Source organism: Colossoma macropomum, unplaced genomic scaffold (genome assembly GCF_904425465.1).
Source record: "Colossoma macropomum unplaced genomic scaffold, Colossoma_macropomum, whole genome shotgun sequence".
NCBI classification, from domain to species: Eukaryota; Metazoa; Chordata; class Actinopteri; order Characiformes; family Serrasalmidae; genus Colossoma; species Colossoma macropomum.
Window position 1 is genome coordinate 1,402,120 of NW_023494809.1, and position 26,780 is coordinate 1,428,899.

Consider the following 26,780-nt stretch of genomic DNA (forward strand, 5'->3'; position numbering starts at 1 on the left):
ACTGATGGAAAGGATGATTCACAGGAACTCAGTAGAACAACAGATGAAAACACCCTTCGTGTAAATAAAAAACATGCAGGACTGCAGCTTATCTGACTGGCAAAGCAGCGATGACCTGCCAACAAATCATGGTTTGACAGCAGTTAAACACAGTCAAAACACCAGCACATCACTAGTGGTTGAAGTCCTTAAAGCAATATGAACCACTTCTAAATAAAAACAACACACTAAACACTAAAAGTGCTGCATCCATATACAGTGTCAACAGATTTCATATACTGCATATACTGTCAGGATCTAGTGATTTCACAGTACGATGTAAATCAGGATGAATACAGTGTCGCCTCTTTCATTACTGCACAGTCCCTTAAGTGCACAGTGGTTAATAGCATGGATAAATCAAGTCCTCCCAGACAGATCACTGCAATGGGCTGAAGAAACAGGCTGTATTAAACAGCCTAAGGGGAAGTGTGAGTTAAACATGACCAACAGGAATCAATGTATGGAGAACATCCCAGATTCAACACCTGAGGCAACAGGATAAATTCAAACAACTGAAAATACACAAACGCGTGAGCTGGCACACTATTTAGTCTTTTCAAAATCCCTAGTTGATCTTGTCTAGTCTTGATTTTACACTAAGTGCGTTTTTGGCCACGCACCATGACAGCTGACGCATGTACACAGGCCATTCAGAGTTATGCGCAAACAAGTGAAACCTCATAAACTGAACAATCACAGCTGTTCAACCGTGACACTGCTGCACTGTGATTAAAGCCATGCTGGATTTATGAGGGATTCCCTCAACTCGCTTTCCAAAACTATACAGGATCAGCTGCCCCCGAAGCATAGCGCTACAGCATCACATATATCACACATATCACACTATCATAACAGCCACTTCTCACACTGAAAGTAAGCAATAGATAAGTTACACTTGCACTCTCAATCAAATCAAGATTCTTGTCTTTGTTATCAATCTTTTCTGATTCTCTCTGAACTTTTTCAGTCTTTTATATCACTTTGCTTTTCCACATTTTTTTGTTTCTTTAGACAGACTTTGGCCCACTCCCATTTCACCCCTCGCCCCTACCACGTAGCCTAGCCCTCCATTTTGTATGTTTAAGGCTAGGGTTAGGGTGTCCTAATTGTTGAGATAGAGGGGTAGGGCACAGTGTTAGGGCTACGTGGCCCTCCAAACGGTGGTTTTTCAGAGACACAGTCCAAACAGAGTGTTATGAGAAAAAAGCAAAAACCATCAATATGGCTTAACAAGTGACCAAAGAAACTCACAAATGTGAGTTTTTTCTCTCTGTTAAAAAAACATTTTGATCCTTTTCTTCATAACATAAAATGCTAATAGTATGCTAATGTTTCGGTAGCTAGCTAGCTAATTTTCCGTTCCACCTTAAATAGTATAGCAGTTCTGACGCCTGAAGCGCCAGAATGTAACTGCTGCACCATTTAAGGTGGAACGAGAAATTTAGAACAAGAAGCTGGCGAATTTCTGACTTCATATCACTGAAGAATTAGCGGTGGGCGATAATAAATAACTGTCCCCCTCTTTGAAATCATATAATGCCCTAAATGTAACTAAAGCCCAGCAGTGAGGAGCTGAACTTCACCCTCCTCTGCTGTCACTGCAGACTGGCAGGGTCGCTACAGAGCGCCACTAGTAGCTGTTAATGAAGTCATGTTCTTTTTATTTGAGCTCTGTCCCATTTTGTAGGGGAAGATCGAAACCACTACCCCTTGTAACTCAGTTCCAAGGGGCAAGGTGGCACTTGAAAAAAAGGGGTAGGGGTATAAATAAGAAATTGGATTGGGTCTTTGTCTACTAGGTGACTTATGTAAACATACTATTTACAAAACATTTTGGTCTAGGAGAGCTTTTTAGCTTATTAGGAGAGCTTTAGTCTTGTGAAAGTAACAGAAACAGCAAAACAAACAGAAAAGTATCACATTCTCGTTCAGAACTCCTGCTATGGGGACAGTTTGTGAAAACTGCAAGTTTTTAAGCATCATTTACTTTTACTACATCCAATGTTATCCAGTATGGAAGAACAGGCAAGTCATCCTGGCTGTATTATTATGGTTTCTTATTGTCTTAATCTTCATATTCATTTATTTTCTATTCACAGGGTATATTGGTTTTTAAAGTTTAACTGAATCCACGTAAAAGGTGCATTCGTTGGTCAGAGTTCATGATGAAGTGAAATGACTAATGAAAACAAGAACACGAATGTTCGCTGTAATACAATTGCATTGGAGCAGTGAATGACACTCTCATTCTGTGTGCACATGGGTCAGCAAACAACCTCTGAATATAAAACCAGGACTATTTTCAGCAGCAGTGGGCAGCGATTGCGATATTTTTGTAAAGTGGCAGAAACTTGGAGGAAGTATGGCACAATCAGCTAGAACTGCAAAGAAAATACGTACAGACACACACCCTCTGAAACTGAGTAAAGCAGGGGAAAGTTTGCCTGGCTGTGACCTTGTTCAACCTGTTTGAAAGCCTGAAAGCACAATGCTTTCCAAGCAGTGATGGACCAACAATGCTTCTGAGTGTATAATCTCATGATACTTTGAGACATTTTCCCTTAATACACAATATGCATCATGATACTCCATTTTTCTAATAAGCAGCACCAGTAGTGCCACATTTAAAAATATATGATAAACTACAAACAACCAATAATCAAGGTTTCATATACTGCACAAAGTCAGTATATGATTATGGCCTGATTATGCTTTCTATATAACGAAACATGCAGTAGGTCAGGGTTCTTTAAGCACCAGCAATATTTACGATATGCCCAGAAAAGTATCATCATATTGCCCATCCATAATTACAATCTGTGTAAATCATAACACTCGAGTCCAGTCATACCTCAAGGTTCAAATTAGACTTCATACTGTACTGGACCAAATTAAGCATGCATGAGCCCAGAGTACAGGCAGCTGCTTCTTATACATACACAAAAGAACAACTCCATGAAGAGATAAGAATTCAAATTCCTACATATTTAAAGCACCACAATGTTAGTGCATTTACACAGGAAGCAGTAAACATTGAACATGAATTATTAAAACCTCACAGCTTGACAGAGTAAGCCTGGATCCGTAAAGATTCTCAGACTAGAAGTGCTTGTCTGATTGGCCAAGACATGTTTGTTTCTTTAGTTTTGCAATGGAGACATAATTTTTTTTTGGGTGACAAAGATTTTATATTGCACTGTAACTGTTTACTGAAAATTACTAAAATAAATAAATAAATAAATAAATATTTTGTACTACAACAGAATATTCAGGGCATCTTTCGAGTGAATCTCCTTGTATTAGCACTGTAGCTCCAGTGCAAAACTAAATAAGCAAACTAAAACAGACACCAGACATCTATGCTAATCGACCAAATTAAGAGTAAATCTGTGTAAAACTGATTTTTGGTGAACGACTCATTGGAGACTAAAGTCAGGGCAGGAACTGACTGAGGATTTTGGATCTGCTCAGTGTTGCTTTGGAAAAATTAGCCCTGAATCTCTGGACAAGTATGTCTTTGATGTCAGAGTAAACCTGTTACTGGTTTCAGTCCAAGTCTGCCACCCACAATTCACAGCCCATAAATAACTACACCAGTAAGAGTGCCAGGATCAGGCTCGGAATGGCTGAAATCCGTCTCTGTTTGGATTGAGCAACAGCATCTGCATAAACTCTTGCTTGAAATGTCCAGTTCTTCATGGTCATCAGCTTTATTGAACAGAAGCTATACTGTGTCAAATACACAGCTGCCTCTCTTAAGATCTGATCTGCTACTGTGACTCTAGATCAGAAACCGAGCACATGTTTGAATGACAGCCATGTGAGAATACACAAAATGAACATCAAACCCTTTTCACAGCTGAAAGTGAATAAATAAAACTGCTGTGGTAAATTATGGATGTGGCAAACAGTATAATTAGAGAGAGAATCCATTGTCTGAACATGAGTGCTGCCCCCAACCACCAGAGTCAAATTGCTAGAATGCTAAATTACCCATTATGCTTAGCTGTTCCCATGCCAACACAGAAAGAACCGCTGGTTTTGGGGAATGGAAAAAAAAAAGTAGGATGACTCATCAGTCCTCCCGTACAAGAAGTGCTTTGAAAGAAAGACCCGTCACCTCTATTGGCCTGTGTCTAGGCCTTGTTAATGCAGTCACAGTACCTGCACTCACAGAATGGGCTTCAGAAAACCATCAGACAGGTAAAAAGCCAAGCATAGCAGTGAGGGCATTCTAATTAAAGGAGGAATCAAATAGTGCCTGCGAGGGTCCAGTTGGCTCATTCAGCTCTACAGTCAAACCACTGTTTGGCTATTCTCCATCTGGTCTTGCCTTAGGCCTCATGCACTCCATCAGAGTGGAGTGTCCTCCAGATTTGGTTGGATAACCTTGTCTTCTTGACAACAGAAACCACAGAACATTTGACGAGGTCCCAAATGAGTCTCTGAATCCACTACCTTGTGAGACTTGTGAGAACATTAGCAAAAATGTCCAATCAAATGTTAAAAGCTATCTGTTGTGGCTTCCTGACCAGATGTTGCGGCTGCCATTATCACACATGATGGCCAGTAATCCCAAAATGAACATGGCACTGATGACAATAAATAAGCAAAGCCAAAACAATATATTTTAGTTTGAGAGTTACAAAATGTATGGGGTTATTTGCAACAACCTGCAGCAGTTTAGCAACTCTGAATGAACCAACATATTTACTTCCTAAGCCGAGTAATGCTAACATGACGTCTTATGGGGTAACAGTTTGCTTCAGATGGCAGACTTTTTCTGAGAAGCCAATGCACCAAATTTGGATGCTTTGTTGCACAGTAAGCTAATAAACATGTTATTTTAAAACAGTTAAGACAAAAATAGAACTAAAAATTTAGCTGCTTGGCTTAGCAGCAATACACAGCAACAATGGGATGTCACTGGGCTAAGATACACCAATCAGGCATAACATTATGACCACCTACTTGTTTCTACGCTCATTGTCCATTTTATCAGCTCCACTTACTATATAGGTGCACTTTGTAGTTCTACAGTTACAGACTGTAGTCCATCTGTTTCTCTGATACTTTGTTAGCCCCCTTTTACCCTGTTCTTCAGTGGTCAGGACCCCCATGGACCCTCACAGAGCAGCTACTATTTGAGTGGTGGATCATTCTCAGCACTAAAGTAACACTGACGTGGTGGTGGTGTGTTAGTGTGTGTTGCGCTGGTCTGAGTTTATCAGACACAGCAGTGCTGCTGGAGTTTTTAAACAGTGTCCACTCACTGTCCACTCTATTAGACACTCCTACCCTGTCAGTCCACCTTGTAGACGTAAAGTCAGAGACGATAGCTCATCTGCTGCTGCACAGTATGTGTTGGTCATCCTCTAGTCCTTCATCAGTGGTCACAGGACGCTGCCCACAGGACGCTGTTGGCTGGATATTTTTGGTTGGTGGACGATTCTCAGTCCAGCAGTGACACTGAGGTGTTTAAAAACTCCAGCAGCACTGCTGTGTCTGATCCACTCAGACCAGCGCATCACACACTAACACACCACCACCACATGCAGTGCTGAGAATGATCCACCACTCAAATAGTACCTGCTCTGTGAGGGTCCATGGGGGTCCTGACCACTGAAGAACAGGGTAAAAGGAGGCTAACAAAGTATGCAGAGAAACAGATGGACTACAGTCTGTAACTGTAGAACTACAAAGTGCACCTATATAGTAAGTGGAGCTGATAAAATGGACAAGGAGTGTAGAAACAAGGAGGTGGTCATAATGTTATGCCTGACCGGTTTATATCAGACTACTTATTTTCTACGCATTTAGAAAAACAAATGTATATAGAATTTGGATATACTTAAATATTTGCGAAACAAACAAGGGAGAAATTCACATTTCATTTCTGATTTCAGCTCACAGCTGTAGTACCTACTGACTGCACAGCAGTCTTGACCTCCATTAGCTCAAAGTGGCTACCCACTCCACTCAACAGCTTAGACCCCTGAAGGACAAAAAAAGCCTATAAAATTCCTCTCTAGTGCTCTTCATTATCAAGCAATAACTTTTCAAGCATTTCAAATCCAGAGAGCAATATTTAGCAAGGTTCAGCTTTCTGGCCCCATCTACATTCATTAAACTTCTCAGAATAAGAACCAGCCATGATTAACTCATCAATGCTCAAACATTTACGTTAATTATAGTATAAAAGGCAGACACTGATGTTAGATTTTAGGGCTGAAACGACATTTTCAGGTTTGACACTACTTTTGATACTAAGGCGAAGATTCAATTTGATTTTCAATACTTTCTATTTGTTGTACTGTAGATACTGCATTGAAATTGTTATGCCTGGATCTGCACTGTCACTTTGACGAGTTTAACGAAGAGGAGCTTTCGTTCATCTCTATTAAAAAGTTTCTATATCGATGCAGATACTGGAAGTTAATAATTGTTAATAACAGTTGGTAATCCAGATTGTGATTGAGGGAGCAAATGTACTGAAGGAACCACTGATCTCTTGGGGTAATGAGCATTTAGCCTTGGTTTAGCCTTCAGCACAGCAGCCCGCTACCCAGGCCTGAGTGTCTACTCGCTCCACCTGTGGTATGCTTCTCTTGGACAGCTTCATCGTGCAGATTTGAACAAACTGGTGTAATACAGTATGAAAAAATGGTCATGAACACAAAACATGTTCAACAACAACAACCACAATGGAAAACAAACCATAAAGACAGATAGATAAATAGATATACATAGTGTGACACAGCCTACAGCAAATAGGCAAATCTACTCCATACAGTGCAGCTCTATCCAAACACTGCTGTCTAAAACAGTCCTGCTGAATGTGTTTCTCGCATCTGTAGGTGGACATTATAGAGCAGAAGTGCAATTTAGAGAGCAAAGGAGTGATAAGCCCCGAGTGAACCATTTGTCACCTTTCAACACATTAACTCCCTCAGTGTCGCACTGCCCACCGCACCCTGTTATCTACATGCTTGGTTTGTTCTTCATTTGGCCTGTTCTTCAGAGCTGACACGAGCCATATTATGCAAAACAAAGCACAAATGAAACAAGAAGTTACGGAAATTTGACTTTTGTAACCTTCAAGAGTCAAAAACAGTTCATTCTAAGTCATCATAGATTATGAGCTGTGACTCGCTGCCTGAACTGCACCTTCACTGATCGAATGCAACAATGCACACATTTTGTTGGTCTAGATATCAGTAATCATAACTCAGTGTAGCTTCTGCAACTTGCCAAACAATGCCAATTTGAGAAATGCACTGTCATTTAAAAAAAAACAAAGGCAGCCATGGTCAATAATCGACTTATTTTTCCTAATCAAACCAATTGTAGATAGCTGAGCAATCTGGACATTGGATTGGCCACTATTTCAACACATTTGACTTTTATTTGTCACCTTCCATGCCTCAAGGGCATGAGTATCTGGTGGAACGGTTTTATCAAATGTGCAAGAAAACAATAAGGGTGAATCCAAACAAAGTCCAGGAATGCAGTTCTTCAGGTTCAAAAGCAGGTCAGTTTTCTGAATTCTTAACTCAGACCATCATGGAACTTCAGTTAGTCAGATGATCAGTTTTTACAGTGAAACCTGGGTTAGGTATGGATTTGCTGTACATCAAGCCAAATTAGTATGTTTGCTCACGTGCATCATATACCTGAACAAGATGTTGAAGTGAATCACATCAGTAAACCCTACTTCACCATGGTTTGCTAGAAGAAAATAAGTGGCTCACAAGTAATATGTTGATTAGGGACGCATCAATAAAAATTTTTCATATCGAGTACATACACATATTTTTAGTAATCGCTGACACAGAGTCCGATAGCATACTGAGTAACCTACTTAGAATTAAGTAATCGTTAGTGTAATAAGTGTAGTGTAACTTAAAAATGAAAATCATTAAAGGTGCCAGAGAAAGGAAAACTATTTACATTGACATAGTTAAATAAGGAGAGTTTGGTATATGGAACTGACATATCATGAACCGCAAACACTGTTGTCTCCTCCTTCAAATACAAATCCTGCATTTGCCAAAGACGGCAATAAAACGGACCTAAACTGTTACGTAACAGTATTGACTCATTAATATTTACAACCCCAAAATGTATGCGCACAAGCCCACGTTCTAGCCCAGCAGGAAACTACGACAACAGACAAACAGCAACGGAAATGGCGGACTATTTACAGAAACTCTACCATTCCTGGCTGTGAAGGGATGTCAGCACTTTTCATACCTTTCCCAAAGAAACAACTGTCACCGAGCATGGTTGATGTTTGATGGCTGATCTTTAAACACAGTGACAGCAGGAATGACATCCAAGGTTAATGCATCCAAGAAGCTCATGTGTGAAGTTTATGTCTTCTCAGAGTCGTTTGTCTGGCTGGTTGAGCTGTAGCTGAACGTCCTCTAAAGCCAGACATACACTGTGTGATTTCGGAAATCTTACAACTTTGAACAGATCATCACGTACAGACAAAGCTTATGATTTATATACTCGCACTGAAAAAAAAAAAACACACAAAAAAAAAAACACACCTGGTCCATGCTGTGTAAAATACAGCCTCTGCAGAGAGCTCTGTCTACAGACAATTTCACACAAGGCATTTATTCAAAACAACACACTGCGCATGCAGTACTGACCAAACACTCTGAGAAACTGAGCAGCGCTGATAACATTGTACTGAAGCTAAAAGCAGGTGGCGATGTACTTAGTAGGACAAAGCAGTCTCTCTACAGCCTATTTTAAAATAAATAAATGAATAACGTGCTAACGCTTATACCTCGCTATTCTATTTAGTCAAACAGAGTAGTCGGCATATACGGACTTTAGCAGCAAACGTCGACATTTTTTACTCCGCTTAGCTGGCCTACGTGTTTCAACCCGTATTGGGGAATCTGTTGCGATTGTGTTTGTGTGTTTTTTAAAAAACAGTCTAAACTTACACGGTACATTCCTGGTGAGCATCTTCGAAGGCAGAATGTTTAATTGACCAATGACTTTGTGTCTGACTGTCACAGAGCCAGTAACACCTCACTGTGTGAGCAAAGCCTCCTTTACCACGTTTTGTTCATTAGCACAGCAGCATAAACTCTGCTCATGTATCAGCAGGTATCAGAACGTTGGTATCGATGAATTGAGTACGAGTATGTGTAAATGAGCACAGTATTGGATCGATACCTGGTACCAGTGTCAGTATCAATGCATCCCTAATGCTGATCCAAATTAGGGGTGGCACCATCCAGGTAATACTCAGCCAAGCCAAGCAAGCACTGAAGGTATAGCCGAATGTGTGTGACCATTAGTTTGTTATATCTGCCAGCACAGCAAACTGGATTCAGTGCCTCATCATCCTCAGCTCATGGAGAGACAACGACTGGTTGCCAGGTGACCAATATGCAAGCTACACTGGTCAGAAAGTACAGAACATAGGCCTGAGAGTGACGGCGAGAGAGAGGAAATAGGCCTGGGGGATAGATATAAAGACAGACATAGAGAGAGGTACAGCACTGCAGATCTGGCAGGGAAGCTGATAGAAATAGAGAGAAGATCAGATTAATGAAAGGGTAGTTCTCTATTAGATTAAGGGGACACTTTTCTGTGAGCAGCACTAGAGGGAAAACTATATTAAAGAAAATGAAAGCAGCCTGTCTCCCATCTGGAGTCTGATGTCGATGTCAACCTTGTAAGTTATTGCCTGTCCTGTCGTGCTGCCTCAGAAATCATGGGTTGTCCTTGATGTCCAGGTAGCTGGCTGATTAACAATTTATCACTGGTGGAAATGCCAGCTGGTTAGACAGCAGCCAAAAGGCTGTTGACAATAAGACCATACCCTCATGCATGACCATTTTTTGTGTTTCCATGACACAGCAACACAGTTTGCAGAAATACTGCTTACTTGTACTGACAATGAGGTTAAACATGTTGTGGCGATGTGTACAAAGATAAGATCAGTGTGCAGCTGATCATGTACTGTAGAGTGTGGTTCATGTCTAGAACATCACAGTAAGCATGTTGTTTATTTATTACATAAATACTTATTTAACTGAAAAGCACTGTAACTCCAGGCTTCTGAAAAACATGGCTTAAAACACAATGATTTAATTTAACAGCAGTGATATAGGTGTAAAGGCATTTTCACTTTTCGCTTGGCCTTACTTGAAGTCTGTCTTTGTGTTGGTCAGCTTGACAGCAAAGGTTATTTTCTTTTCTTGTTTTGAAAAGGCCTGTGTGTCCAGACCTATGCATGACCCACAAGAGTTAACAGTGAACCAGTAATCTCATCTAAGACTAGTAATGGATGGTATGGTCAAAAACGTACATCACAGTATAACTACAATTTCTGATGGTTAAAGTATATCACAGTGTATGTATACTTAATAAAGCCATTTTGAACGCTTAAGTAAAGCTAAGTAAATCTCTGTAGGCCAACAATAGCTTAGTATTTATAGCTTACTATTTTGAGAGGTAAGTCAGTAAAGTAAGTAAGTAAAGTAAATAAGTAAGTAAGTAACGATCACCCTTTCTGTTTGAGACAAGACCATGGAACAGTCAAAAGAGATCCGGAAGCTAAAGATCTTTTTTTTTTTACTTTTTTTATACTGGACCATTTTATACTCAATTCTGTAATACATTGGGAGCCAGTGCAAGGATGCTAAAACTGGAGTAATACACTCTCCTTTTTTCGTACTAGTTGACAATCTGGCTACAGCATTTTGAGCTAACTGGAGACAAGCAAGAGATGCTTTGTTAATTCCCCAAATACAGCACATTACAGTAATCCAGTCTAGATGTATCAAAGGCATGACTTACTTTTTCCAGATCTGAAGCATTAAGTGATTTTAATCTGGATATTGCTCTAAACTGGAAGAAACTGCCTTTGACCACTGCATTTATTTGCCTATCAAATTTTAATTTCAAAAATGACCCAAAATGTTTTTAATTTGTGTTTTTGCAAACGACATTAAAGAGCCCAGACTTTCCTTCAAGCTCTTGGTTACTGTGGGGAGACCAAACAGTATAACTTCTGTTTTGCCATCATTCAGTTTAAGAAAACTGTGGGTCATCCAATCCATGATACACTTATTGAGTCTGCCTATAGTGCAAAGGTTCAAATGTAAGTACATCTGTAGATCGTCTGCATAACAATGAAATGAGATGTTTTGCTCATAAATAGATTGGCCTAGGGGGAGCATATACAGCAAAAAATGGACCCTTGCGGAACCCCAGAACTCACAGCCACAGAAGCAGCAGAATATTTCCCAGTGTTAACTGAAAAAAGTAGATGTTTAATATTAGACATAAGCCATAATACAAAACGTAAAACTAGTAGCAGCAGTAAAAGGTCACTGGTCACTTTTAAAAGAGCAGACTCAGTGCTGTGAAAGGCCCTAATGCCCGACTGAAAAGTCGCATAAAATTTGTTGCTGTCTAGGAAATCCAGTCAGAGGTGCACAATTTTAATAATTTATTATAATAACAATTTATCTATAATAACGCTTCTTATATCGTCATTACAATATAAGACTTTATTAAACATCACATTTTCAGTCCATATCACACAGCTGTAAACCTGAGTAAGAATTTCAACCAGTATACTGCCCAATACAATCTGAGACATAAAAGCAAACAACAAAAACATCTATAATACATTAAGTGCTTCATTTATGCAGCTCGGTTCTGTTATGTGGATTCCCCTTGAGTGTTAGTGACCCTTTGAAAAACTACTTGGCACTGGACTGTATTGAGTGAGCTAGCCAAGATGGATCTCCCCAGGGGAGAGCAACAAGCCACAGAGAACAGTAAACGTGGAAAGTGACCACTGTCCCACAAGATAATGAAAACAACTGAGCATTTGAATATTTTTATCAAAACAAATAGGACCTTTATGTTCAATATTTGGATAATTACAGCACTAGAACTGATGTGATTCACAAATTAAACTTTATTTTATTTTTTAAAAATCATTTAATCATTGAACTTCAAAGAATCAACAGCGATTATTTGGCAATCTGTACAATAAGGCATATTTTATACTCATACAGATTTCTCTTACAGTAATAAATTACAGTAATAAATATGGATGGATACACCTATTTAGATGCCTTTTTAAGCCCAAATCTAATTCATAATCAAGATTAATACCAAAATCATTACTAATATTACAAATATCGACAGGCCTACACAACAAAATACAGAGAATCAACTATTTAGCACTCGTCTTTAAACAGGAGATGCCTTGCAGCAATTACTCAGGCTTGTGTCCCTTCAAAAGGCAGAAAAATATCACCTGTTTAATAATACATGATAAACACAAAGCGACTGGCTTTCCAAATACATTCCAACAGAACAGCCATGTAATTTACAACTAACCACCAATCCGTGCCAGTAAAATAACCCTAAATGTTTCAAACTAGATCTTCAACTCCTCACTTGGGCTTCAGTTTTTCACTGGCCGCACAGAAGGAGTAGAGGCCTCTCCCTAATCCCTTTGATTAGGGGATATCTCCTATCCTCCACTGTAATCGGTGTCACTATCTAAACAGATTAAAGTGAGCTACAGGGAGGGAGAAGTTGGAACAGATAAGATATTAAGCAGCTTTAGAGCCTCCTGCTCACAGCTACGAGGCTGCAGTTCATGCCAGCACCTGGGTCACGGGAGGTCTGTTGAAATGCAAAAAGGAGTGCAGTCGCTGAGGCGGTGGTGACTAACCACAGTAACAGCACAGGAACAAAAGCAGGAAACTATGGGCCTAATTACATAAATCTGGGGTACAAAAACCGTTCTGTAATGATTGACTTCTGTTCAAGTTCATGGGGTTATATCGCCTTTTTCCTTCTAATGAAGGCAATTTGAAGCTGAAATGTCAGTCTAGCTTTAAACTGGATGTTGACAAACATTTCTCATACAATTTTTGTTAGACACTGTAGTGCATTTCTTCACAAATTTAGAAGCAAGGACACAATCCACAGTGTAAGGTGAAGCAATGCAACAAGCAGCTTATGACCAGCCACACTTAAAAAACAGAAACTGCAGATAAACTTAATAATTAGTCTCACTTTACGCAGACATTTGTTAAATAACTCAAAACCAAAAGTGTCAGCACTCAAACTGTTTGCAGAGCAAGAGAAACACCTCTCAACCAAAACAGCATCACTTTATCAGCACCTATTAGTGGCGTGCAGGCTTGGGTAAACACCCCTGTTGTTGGGCAACCAAGTAGTCTGCACTGCTTTTCAGTGCAGAGTACAGTCCTCAACTGCAAAAGAAAATGTCAGATATTATAGACAACAGCGGTAATATATACACCACTTTCTTCTGCAAATGAATAAGTGCTGCATCAACTTTCAGTAACAAATCAAAACATTATCAGTAGGGACTTCTGACCAAAACAATACAACAATATTCAGAGCAATAAAGCCAACATCAAATTGAAACTACTATCAAAAGCCCATGTCTGGAACAATCTAACAAGCCAAGTTATTATCCCATAATGGTATCGTGAGTTTTAATGAATTCTAAGATGTTTGGAGTGCATATCCAGGCCAGTTAGGGTCTCTGTGGAGCCATGCCATGCCGCTATTAAATGAAGAAAGCTAGAAAAAAGATTATTATTAATAAATGGCGTAGATCATATTTCCCACTGCCAAGTTGTACCACTTCTACACCATCAGATATCAGACCAATTCACTCCTTTTCTCTGAGCTGCACAACAGTAATCAGCCCACAACTCACTTACTTCTGTAAGACGCAAACTAGGTGCACCACATAATAAGCATTTATTAATAATGTATAGACACTGAAACATTTATGCTTAACTCTTGCTCCGGTCTCACTTAATTTTGACGCATGGAAGGTGGTTCAGGTGTTGCTCACATAAGAATAACGCTGAGAGCAAACCTGGTGTGAACCCTTCTTTTGGCATTACAACATCTTTCGAGAAAAGCAGCTTAGGGTGCAGCCTCGAGACCTGTGGCAATGTTTGCATTATTATAATACAATAACCACCTTTTATGAGTCATAAAACGCACCTTAATTAAGCTGACGGAGAAATCGCATTAATGGCTACCACCGCATGTTATCAGAAGGTCAACGGTTGCGGTATCGGTGAAGGGAGTGGACTTAATTCTACACTGAAAGCATGTTAATCACGTGGGCGGTTTCAAGGACCTGGAGAGGTAGAAACCATGTCAAACAAAGGAGCAGACAAGGTTACAAAAGTCAAAGCTCACTGGTTGGTAATATATGAGTTCACTACTGGTCTGATGAGACTTTAACTCTAACAGATCAAGTAGGCAAAGCAGAAATGCATGCACGTGTAAATTTGTTTCGGCGCCTTGGGAAACTATGTAAAGCAAGCCCTGAAACACAAGACTCCTTTGTTCTATGCTGAAGTAGAAATGTTTGCAATACAAATAAAGTGAATGACAAATGTCATTGAATGAGAAAAGTGTGTGAGACTTGTCACATTGCTCCCAAAATTTATAAAGATTCTAAAGCTGCCAAACCTGGTAAACAATGAGTAAGCTAATCACAGTCTTTTGAAGTCAAGCGAACATGGGCGTTCGAGCTACATTGATTCAGGTCAGCGATAGTTTATATTAAATTGGCCTCTGAAATAGAATTTCTCTGGAACTTACGTGCCCAGTAGTCACATGACTTGCATTTCCTCCATTTTAGGCTGATTTCATCAAACAAATGACGGAAAAAAAGCTCATTAGGTCAATTTCCAGGCATTACCTCAACCAAAAGCCTCCTATTTTGTGGACGAAGTGAGCATGTTCTAAACACAAGTCAAGGATTACTTCTAACAAATCAAATGGGACATTTAAAATCATTGTCTCCAAAATGCATCTACAAGAAATAAGAAAAAAACGTGTCCTCACTGTGAGACCAGTGCTTCTCCTTGACTTTAATTCTGGCAGCCATGAGTAATTAGGACCAGCTGCTGTATATATTTTGCATCGCTTTCCAGGGAAAAGTATCGCCTGCTGGGATCAGCCCACCCATTGTGAGGAAGTTTTACATTATCCACATTATATCCGGTTGGTTTCAGGACAATGCTGTTGAGCTCAAAAACTGACAGAGACGTCTTACCCACTAAAAGAAGAGTGTTAGTGATTTCATGCTACTCCTGCCAGGAAGTTCTACTGCTGTTCCCAGACAGGGACAAAACACAGAAAGAGCAACCAATCCGGACTAGTCTGACAACACTGGGAGCAAAATTATATTACAGGAGAACGAAAAGCAGCTTGTTTACGACAGCTCTGGCAATTGTTTAGGAGGTAAAACAACAGTTTAGCACGTCTGCTCCAGCAGACAAAGATTAACATATTTGCTGTGCGTCTGCGCCACAGAAAGAGGGTTATGACTAGGAGCTTATGCTCATCAATTACACTCAATCCATCTATTTCTCCCCCATCGTCTCCCCTCCTTTGATAGTTCTCAGCCAAGAAAACATATCAGATTAGTCTTAGCTCCATGTGTCAAACAAAGCCCGCGGGCCAAGCCAGGCCCGTGGCACAATCCTATTCATACCGCAAAATTATTTTAATTTTCTATTAACGTTAGCCCATTTCACCATGAGCTGCAGTACAGTTCTCAGCATGCACTGCAATGTAACGTGTGCTCTCACATACTACCCAACGATTTATGGGACAGCACCACAAAAACAAAACAAAAAAACAAAGCCAGGTGTCTAGTTCAAGCGAATACACAATGGCCAGTTAAAGTCATGGCAAAATGTTAAGTAAAAAATTAAAATAAAAACACTGCTGGCCCACGGATTGGTTGATTTTTTTTATATGGCCCTTTTAGCGGTTATAGTTTGACACCCCTGGTCTTCGCAATAGCCAATAGCTCAAAAATATAACAACATTTGGTACCGTTTCACAATATACAATATGCATAATTTCTGTGCACAACAGTAGTTCCACATTTTAAAATGGCTACATTTCTTTTTTTTAATCCAAAATAAACAAATTATGGATGAAGAAAGCAAAAGAAAAATCATAAATATAAGAAAATATAAATAAGAAAAAGACAACTGCATAAACAGGTGTACAGAGAATCAGTTTATGTAGTTTTTATACACTGATTGTTTCCAGGCTTTCTATAATTGGTCTAAATCTCCCTTTTTTTTTTTTAAATATTTCATCAGTGTTGCAGAAGCACTGACGATGTCCATGACACTCACAAAAACATATTGTGACAACATATTGCGCACCCCACTGAATCTGTATCATTACAGTGACTCACTCATAGCTCAGTATTGTACTTTAACTCTTTAGCTGTCCCTCATCACATGATTTAAAAAACAACTTCAGAAACAGAGCAAACATGATCAAACAGATTGTGACCGGTAAATCAGATGAATGCACCATTTGGGGAGCTTTCCTAACCCATACGGTGCCGCTGGCTCACCACTAATCAGGCGCTTGCCTTGGTGCAGAAGATTGCCAAAGCTCCTGGGACAGCAGTGAGTCAGAGACAGGCTGCCGAGTGCATGAGAGATGCTGGGGTGGCAGGGTGGTAAGATGGAGGGCTTCAGAGACAGGAGGGTGCAAATGTGATGAGCATGGGCAGAAAGAACTACTACCTAAGGTGCCGTCAGGTTGATACGTCAGAAAGTGGCTTTTTCAAACAGTGCATGGGGATATTTTAGTGCTTTCCCTCGTCCAACACATCAGCTGAAGTGCTTGAGGTTAGGGCTGTCACTATTGATCTTAACAGTATTTGAGCACGAAATATTGTGACAAATAATCAGGTATTTAATTAAAAAAATAAAAAAATAAAATCACAAAGAAATGAACTTTATAACGACTACATAGAAAAATAAAAAACATTATATGGAGGAAAATACGTATAAATAGGTGTATAATTAGATGCTGTTTCTTACTAAAGAGAAACCAGAAAGAGAACTTAAAAACATGCATTGTCATCATCAACTTTACAGATTAAACTGTACAGATTGAATGGTACATCCATTTTATACTACATATTTAGTTTTTAAAATTAAAAAAATATATATATTGTTAATTTGGATAAACCATGGCAGCCACAGTTACAAGCAACGGTATGTCTTCACTGCAGGGTAAAACACAAAGTTGTACAATGCTGTCTCTTTTCAGCTCTCCTGACAGGAAAACACTGTGTCTAACCAGTGCATATGCAACATTTCATCACATGCTTTGGTAAAACAGCTGCTTGTGAGACTGATAAACTACGCAAACCAGCAATTAACTTCTCCATTGTCCATCGTGACCCACTGAACAGGTCCATAAGGTGGCTGCACCCTGCCACCTACTCATGATAGCACATTATCCCTGCAAGCCAAATACAGTGCAAAGAGCATGTGTGTGAAAACTCCCTCTAAGGTTGGGCTGCTTATGGAGTTTCAGTTTTGCTAGATCAGTTTCCAAGCCCTCGATTAAACCTAAACCCTAAACAAATCACGACTGTCAATGGTGAATCAACAATGGCTTTGCAATGTAGTCCAAGATGAGTCTGAATGTTCAGGAAATCGACCCACTGAGTTCAGAAGGGTCATACTAGCCAACTAACTCTTCCACACCTGAGGCGAAACCCAGCTCAACACTGGACACACAATGTCAGAAGGACAAAAGTGGGCGGAAATGGCGAAGTCAGTCACCAGACCTGAGGTGAAACTGAGCTCAACAGTGGAGGTGGTGAAACCAGACCCTGACAGTATAAACGGACAAAAGTTGAGAGAAATGACAATTATTTATAACTGTTGACATACAGAAAGACAGATTGATAGATGTCCAAACATATGTACACACATGCTCATCCAGCATTTCTTTTGAAATGAAGGGTATTAATAGAGAGTTCATCCCTCTTTGCTGCAGTAAGTGCCTCTACTCCTCTGAGACGACTTTACACCAGATGTTGGAACATTGCTTTGAGGATTTGATAGAGCATTAGTGAGGTCAGGTACTGATGTTGGATGGTCAGTTCTGGATCACTCTAACTCATCCCAAAGCTACTGGATGGAGCTCCATCACTTCAGAGAACACAGTTCCACTGCCCCACAACCCAGTGCTGGAGGGCTTTATACCCACTAGCTGATGCTTAGAATTGGAAATGCTGACCTTAGGGTCACGTGAGGCTGCTCCAGAGCACCACATTCTATTGGCAATGGTTTTCTATGGAGATCATGCAAGCTGTGAGTGTAATTAGGAGTGTCTTCAAACATTTGGACAATGTAGACAGATAGATAGATATATAGATAGATCGAGATGTATATAGATACATACATACGAGAAGCAGAGAGATAGATGGATACATACACACACAGACAGGCAGACAGACAGACAGACAGACAGATAGATAGATACATAGGCAGGCAGATAGGTACATACATACATACACATACATATATATATATATATAAATAAATATATATATATATATATATATATATATATATAGGACAGATGTTCAGATGACTCAAAAGCAACTGGACTCACCTAATTTCATCAGGGAGGCCAGCAGCACCCACAGGAATATCTCGAAGGGCTGTTTAACATGTTTATAGTCGAACGACAGGACAGGGAAAGGCTTCTTGGTGTGGTTCGCTGACTGCGTCGCTCCGTGTCCTGAGTTCACGGAGTGCTGATCCTTTGACGCGTCTTGACTGTGGCTGGGGGAACTGGCCGCTCCAAGAGGCAGCAAACAGCAGCCCAACACCGCCGCAGACACCACCAACACGGACACAGACACAGAAACAGACACCGTCCCGGACCGGCGCTGCTGCTGCCCCATCAGTGCAGCCTCGGAGCCTCGGGGTGCCCGGCGGGGACACGGCATGCTGGAACGCGGTTTAAAATCCCCCTCCTCAGGGTAGCTGTTGATGTGAATTAGAAAGATAGAGCTAGAAACGCGATAACGTTACTCCAGCCATCACCTTCTCTCTCTGGGTGCCTGTGTAGCTGCTCACTGTCTACCTTCTGCTTCGGCTGCGCGGACGGACGGAGCTGCCTTCAACTTCCTCGCCTCGTCACGCGGTGCAAATTAGGCAGCTTAGCTTAGCCTAGCTTAGCTTCCAGGCTCATTTAGAAAGGCACACGCCCTTGTCAGGTAGGTTAGCTAACCTACGTATGCCAGCGCTAGCTGCGGGGAATGAGGAAGGCGAGCATTGTAGCCTAGCGACAACTATAAGAGGAAAACAAGAGTTGTGGTTCACTTAACGTTACTTCCACATCTTACATGTCCGAGAACTTCCCCCTCACGGTGATGTTAACTCGAGTTAGGCCGGACTTATGAAGGTTAAAATGTATAGTGAATGAATATATCTAGTCAATGAATAAAAATTTGCGAATAAGCTAAGTTTTTTCGAGCCCCGAGGCGAGGGTGTCTCACTGCTCGTCGCCGAGGAGGTGCAGCCTGGGGCCGGCGCACGGTGAGGAAGCGGCCGGCCTGCCGTTCATATTTATCCGGTCAAACTATCTGGAGCGGCTGACTGCTGGAGCTGGAGCTGGAGCAACGGAAAAAACGGACGAAAAATTTTAATTCCACGAACGTTCGGAGAGCCCCTACTTTTTATAGTGTCTGACGCGGGGCGCGTGAAGCGAACGTTCGATTTGAATTTAGCGCGCGGGCCGTCCCGCGAACTCAGAAAGAAAAACAGAGGACTGGTTATAAAATACAATAGAAGCAAAAAAGTCGAGCTTTTCTTAAAAAAAGCTGGTCGTTTCTCTTGCGAGTCAAGCCTCCTTCCTCGCAGGGCTCTTCGGGACGATGAGCAGCAGCAATGCGGCGACGAGTTGCCGGTTCTTGTCCACGCTGCAGTGATGCTGATTAAATAGAAGCTCTAAAACACACCCTTTTGGAAGCCTTTGGAAACGGGAGGAGAGAAAGTGCGTGAGACTGAGGGAATAAGAAGAGCTAGGAGGGGGTGTCCCCCCCTCTGTTTTTTGACCCCAGAGCGCCGTCCAGTGGCAAGGAGGGTCTCGATGACCTTGTCATGAATGGAGCAAGTCAAAGGGCATCTGTATCTTTAGGCCTCCAGTGGTCCAGTTCCACAGCCCCACAGCAACGTTTCATGTTTTTCTTGGTGATTCAACGCATTAAAGGGGATGTCCACCGATTTTTCAAAAAATCTGCTTAATTCAGTGGTTGAGATGTAAACAGAGCGATTAAGAGTTTTTTGGTGTGAAGTGGGTGATTGTAGACTCAGATATCTATACAGTGGTGGTGACAGGAACCAGGGGTTGCCATGACTACAACACAAATATAGATATTTTATTTACTACCAGTGAACCTACACGTCTTCTGAGATTTTATTTGGAATGTTTATGATGGTAATATGGCAGAAAATGTGAAAAAAACAGTTTCCTTTGGGGACTATTTTGCCTCAGAACACCCTTCATGTATCCATCCACTGTGAATAGATGAAAATAAATTCATTAAAATATGTTTTAGGCTAAAATGTATTCACTTATTTACACTTAGAAAATCAACAAAACATGTTATTTGACCAGGGTGCCAAAACTTTTGCATAGGACTGTATATAGTGGACTTACACAGTAAGTATTGTCAGTGAGTGGAAGTGCAAGACAGATATTTATAATGCAGTGGATGGTGAGCACCTAACGTCCAGAAGCTTTGACTTAGTACCACTAGACTACTTTATGCTAAGCTAATGATATAACTCAGTTTAAGGGGGCAGGAACAGCAGGTGGTCCGGCAGTTTTGTTTTATGCCTACATCATTGGCTCAAAGACTACTTTTCAAGCATTCAGCAGCTTCCATTGTTTAATCTCTATCTCATATCCATCTCAGTAAAACAGTGTCTCAGACATCAGGCAGTGAATTCATAACCATCTCATGTAATAACTTTCTGTGAGGGAGCTTTTAGAGGCGGACGTCTGGTTCCTATCACCACCACTGTGAACAATTCTGACTGGGTAAGTTTCTCTAGAACAGAGCATCTCACACCAAACCACACTGAATGACTTTGTCGACATGTTGACCATTTAATTATGCATTTTGAAAATTTGATGGAGTTCCCCTTTAAGTGCTTTGTCACTGTGTATAAAGGGGTTTAGTCATTCTAATAAATGGACTAGCCCAAATGAAAATGCTGTTTTAAAGATAGACGATTCCTTTTCTCTGGATCTTGATGCTATATTAACAAAGAATCACCAATATTTAGTTTTTTCCTCTCCTTAAAGAGGAAAAAGGAACTTAATGTCAGCATTTATCTGTCAGAAGTTCAGGGCTTGTATTCACAAAACCTCTCAGAAGCAGATTTGTCAGATAAAGCTGTTTCCTATGTTTGACAGGAACAGATCCTAGATTAGCACTTCTGCTGTGAGAAGCTACATGAATGCCGGCCATGGGGGCCGATACAGGAAGCATAAGGTCCTCTAAACTGATTTACGGCTAAAATATGAGATACAGATTAAACTTTAGAAGCTGCTGAATGATTGACAAGCAGTCCAATGATGTAGGTGTAAAACAAAACCGCCGGACCACCTGCTGTTCCTGCCCCCTTTACCTGAGTTATGTCATTAGCTTAGCATAAAGTAGCCTTGTGATGCTAAGTCAGCTTCTGGACATTAGGTGCTCACCATCCACTGTATTAGAAACATCTGTCTTGTACTTCCACTCACTGACAACACTTACTGTGTAAGTCCACTATATACAGTCCTATGCAAAAGTTTTGGCACCCTGGTCAAATGACATGTTTTGTTGATGTGTAAATAAGTTAATACATCCTTTACAGAGAACACACTTCTACACATTTTAATGCACAATTGTTGTTTATTTGTTGAATTTAACATAAAAAACACCCCACAAATGTGGCCTGTGCAAAAATCATGGCACATTTTGTATTGTATGCTGTATTTTTCCAATATGTTAAAAAAAATAAGGAAATTGGGCACTAAAAGTTGCAAAGAATGTCATATTTATGTTTGTTCCTTGTACAGTTAACTTATTTTCATCTAGAAAAGCAACAAAACATGCAATTTGAGTTTTGCATATAACATAAATAACTGTGTACAGTTCACCCACTGTTGTCCAGATAGGTGGTGGACCCATTCCCCATGGTGCATGGTCCACCACCCAAAAAAAATCCAAAAGGGGCTCTGTGGTCATAAACTGGCCATCGATGAAGGTCCAGAGCAGAGGTACACAACTCCAGTCCTGGAGGGCTGGTGTCTAGCATAGTTTGGAGGTTTCCCTACTCAAATACACCCACTAAACCTGGCAATTGATAGATGTGTGTAACAGGCCCTTTTCATATTTTTGCATTTTTTTCTGCTGGAAGTAGTCTTAATGCTACTTCCGCTACAGCAACAACAATAACAACGATGACGAATAGTGCATGTACAGCTCACTCAAGTGTTCGGGTCTGAAGGAAAAACAACCTTATCTCAGCTTCCATGGTTTGTCAGCTGATGATGAGCGGAGACAAATGAGTTTGTGTGGTTAATAAAGGAGTAAACTTTGTCATACGGAGGTAAAGAACCTCTGTATCTGCATCGCTGCTGAGTAACATGCAGTTTGTGATTTAAAGTAGCTGCTACAGCTGCTTTCAGAGGAACAGGTTTAATTTTCACCCACAAAAACTGCCGGAATTTGAGAGATCAAGTGCTCAGCGGGTAGATGTTTTTATTCACTGGAGCCGGTGTTTGTGTAAAACTTCTACAGTGGCGCTACAAACCCTGACAACCCGGCGCACCCTCTGCTGGCATGTGTGCGTGTTTAGCTTTTTGCCAACTAGTTATTGTTAGCAAGCTGTTTCAGCATGTCTAGCTAACAAGGGTTATCTAGCGTTTTGGGTTATAGTTATTTTCACCTATCCATCGATTTTTCACTCTGTAGATGTTAGCTGACGTTATTGTTCTCTGATAGCTGTGAAGGAGTTTTTCCATGAAGCATTCATATCCTTTATTTAGTCTGGACTACCACATTGTTGTGTGTTTGGTTCTCCAACCATTCTGGACACATCCTCGAATTTCAATCTTGGCAACAATGACAAAGATAAGGTGACACACCTTTCTGTGGTGGCTGAAGTGATATGAATGCCTGTATTTCTGAGGTTAGTAACTGTCCAGAATGCAATAGCGGAACTTGTTTTACCCAGCATTTACACACTTCCATTACTTGTGAAAAGGGCTTATCAGGTGTGTTTGAGCAGGTAAATAACCACTGTGCTGGACACCTGCCCTCCAGGACCAGAGTTGTGCACCTTTGGTCTAGAGAATTGCAAACACAACCTTTATTAACAGATGGGCTACAGTCTGTAACTGTATCCGAGGGAAAATATAAATAAAAAAAGAATGCAATGATGTGCAAATCATTTAAACCCTGTATTTAATTAGAATAATATCAAATGTTGAAACTGAGAAATTTTATTTCCTATTTCTTATTATATACCCATTTTGAATTTGATGCTAGCAACACATTTAAAAAAAGTTGGGACGGGGCAGCAAAAGACTGTTAAACTCAGTCGGCACTGCATTAAAAACAGACATGACTCTGTAGTGGAAATCAGTCCAGCTGAAGACCACCAGGCTTGTTATCAGTGCACAGTTCAAAAGCCAGCATCCATGAGGTGCACAAGATATGGAAGACTTGCACACCTGTGAAGGCACCATTAATTCTGAACAATATATACAGGTTTGGGCAACATATGCCACCATCCAGATGACGTCTTTTTCAGGGAAGGCCTTGATTATTTCAGCAAGACAATGTCAAACCACATTCTGCACATATTACAACAGCATTGCTCCATATTAAAAGAGTCCGTGTGCTAAACTGGCCTGCCTGCAGTCACCCACTGATAACATTTGACGCATTATGAAATGAAAAAATACGACAAAGGAGACCCTGGAGTATTGTTAAAAGAAGAGGTGATGCAACACAGTGGTAAACATGCCCTTGTCCCAACTTTTTTGGAACGTGTTGTTGGCATCAAATTCAAAATGGGCACATATTTTTCAAAAAAACAATAAAATTTCAGTTTCAATATTTGGTATGTTGTCTTTGTACTATTTTCAATTAAATATATAGTTTACATGATGTGCCTATCATTGTATTCTATTTTTTTTTATATTTTGCACAGCGTTCCAACTATTTTTGGAAACGGGGTTGCAATAAAGTGGCCGGGGATTGTAATCTTAAAGGCGAAACATCTTCTGTATTGTACTGCAGGGCCGTTTTATGGTTTAGTACCCTTTCTCTGTCATGGACAGCTTAACCTCAGTGCCAGTCAGCACACATTAGTTCAGCTCATGTCTAGTTTTTCAAATGTCACTATATTTTCTTTCTCTGTCCACATGTTCACGGTCAGTGACAGAATAGCTGCATTCCATCTTATCCTTCACATTCAGCTCAAGGCCACAGAATCAGACCGATCGAAAGCTGCAATGCAGCTTGGATCCCAGCCATGGCTGTGCATTTAAACCTTTCTATTATCTGATGTGATTAAGTGCTATTTTAAGAATCTGTGCGCACTAAAGGGACTTTAACTGGAGTCTGCTGTTTCATGTAGCATCGCCCGCTGACTGATATCATTCTACTCCCAGAGAGAGTCATCTCATCTACAGAAGTGGACAGACACGTCAGCACGCATGAGATTTAATGGTGAGAGACTAAAATGCTGGCATCTGTCGGAATGATACGCTGGCCTGCTCTTATGCTTCTGACTGCACTGTTTTTGGTCATTCATGATGACACGGTCATCCGCCAAGTACATAGGTCACTCTTGTTTAACAAAACCTCAGTAAAAAGCACGACTGCTTGTTTGCTTGTTCATTTAAGCCAGAAAAACAATTTGTTTGTGCATCAATGTTAAATCCTTGATGCAGGTTTAGAATCTGATTGTTGTGCATGGTTAGAAGTGACTAGATGCCTTTGTTGTATTACAAACAGAATTCTGTTTCGTTATATGACGATATTCCTGAAAGAGCCAAGCTACGGGTCATGAAGCATAATGTGGTAAGGTTATTGTGAATGATGTGAAGTATTCCTTAGAGGACACATACTTACTGAGTTATATCAGTAGCTTAGCATCAAATAGAGCAGTAGCATAAGGTGCGTGGATTTCTGAAATGAAAACCAGGGACATTTCCAGTCAATATAATGTTAAAATATGCAAGGTTTTAATATATGAAATAAAAAGAGGGGGAACAGTTCCAGTTTCATGTATTTTGACCATAATAACTGCTGTACTGTAATAAACTATACTGAAGGCAAAACTGGGTGATAACTTTGTAAACCGTGTCAGAAAATCATACTGTAGCCTACCATGGTGAGTGAAGCTATGGTAAACTATAGAACGCTCAATAAAGAAAATGGTTAGCATGCATGAGAATTAATTAAAATCATCCTATAAAAGATTTATGTCTTGCTTTCCTCCTCACGAGATTTGTCGCTCATCACTTTTTAGAAATAAAGCTAACTTTAGTAAAAAGGGTCTCAAAAGTCACTAAGTCTAGCGGCCTAGGAAGAGATGAGGCAGGTATACATCCACCACTAAAGATTCAGAGCTTATATGAGCCCATAATTTATACTCATATTAAATATTTTGGCAGTAAAAAGAGACCCGTAGCTGTAGCCCAGTAGCCAGACCCTAAACACACCCCTGCACAGCTCCAAATCTGGAAAATATACTTAAAAAAAATTCCTGTAAGAAGAAAAAGCAGAATTAAGGAAGATTTTATTGCTACTATTTCCTGATATTGCCATTAGCACCATTAGCATATAGGCACCGTTTAGCAAGTTTAGGATAATAGACTAGCCCACTCATTAAGCATTCAACAACTTTCTATATTTCTATTAAAACTTCACTACTGCTAGTGGGTTATTGTACCCATGTTCAATTTAAAAACATACACCGAAATGCTAATAATGAAAGCTGGTAGAGACCAATTAGCGTCATGCAAATTTGAATTTGAAATTCACTCCATTAGCTCTCATTCACATGTTAGTCTTTTACAAATCTTTAGGGCACATTCTGTGTTTTGTAAGAATGTAACTGTGCCTCTATGTGGACAATGTTAAATGGTTTTAGGTTCACCCAAAATGCTAATAATGAAAGCTAGTAGATAACAGTTAGCATGAAGCAATGTTGAATTTTGAAATTCACCATATTTATTAAATTTATTCTCATTCATGCATTGTTTTTACAGTTTTTTGTGTGTATAAGGGGGTCACCATATGGACATTTGTAAAAGATCGTAGGCGTACCCAAAAAAGCTAATACTGAAAAGTTAGTATAGAGTTAGCATAATGCAAATTTGAATTTGTAATTCACCCCATTTGTGCAGCAATTTTTTAGCATTGTAACCTGAGTAGGGGTTCTCTGAGGAAGCTTAGACAGCTCAAAGTTCTTGTTCACAACATGGCTTTACTTAGAACTCGGCCTAAGCTCACGGCTCTTACTATTAGCTAGATAGGCTCATTCACTAGCTACAGCCACCATCTTAAAGAACCTAAACTCTTCCTTCAAAATAAAAGACCCTGCAAAACTGAGCATAACAAATGCTAACATTTCTTATGAATTAAATAACCTCAAATTGGCATGAACAACATTCCTCTTTTTTAACCAAATAGAATTCTCTGCTCGGACGCCACAGTTTGTAACATCACCTCCATAAGAACATTATTTAGTGATTTGATTACAGCTTGCTTTGATCTGTCATCTTTGGATAACTCATGTGTTTATAATTTCTCATTTAAAGCCACA

The 26,780-nt window shown here is 40.1% G+C and overlaps 1 protein-coding gene across 1 annotated transcript in view; it reads right to left on the reverse strand.

Annotated features, from left to right (window-relative positions):
- Positions 1–19,369, reverse strand: part of slc9a1a (solute carrier family 9 member A1a) — a 55,789-nt gene extending 36,420 nt beyond the window's left edge. Inside the window, exon 1 of the mRNA XM_036558255.1 lies at positions 18,550–19,369. Coding sequence (XP_036414148.1) covers positions 18,550–18,889 — 340 coding nt within the window. The 5' untranslated portion in view covers positions 18,890–19,369. The remainder of the gene's footprint in view (positions 1–18,549) is intronic.
- Between the last annotated feature and the right edge of the window lie 7,411 nt (positions 19,370–26,780).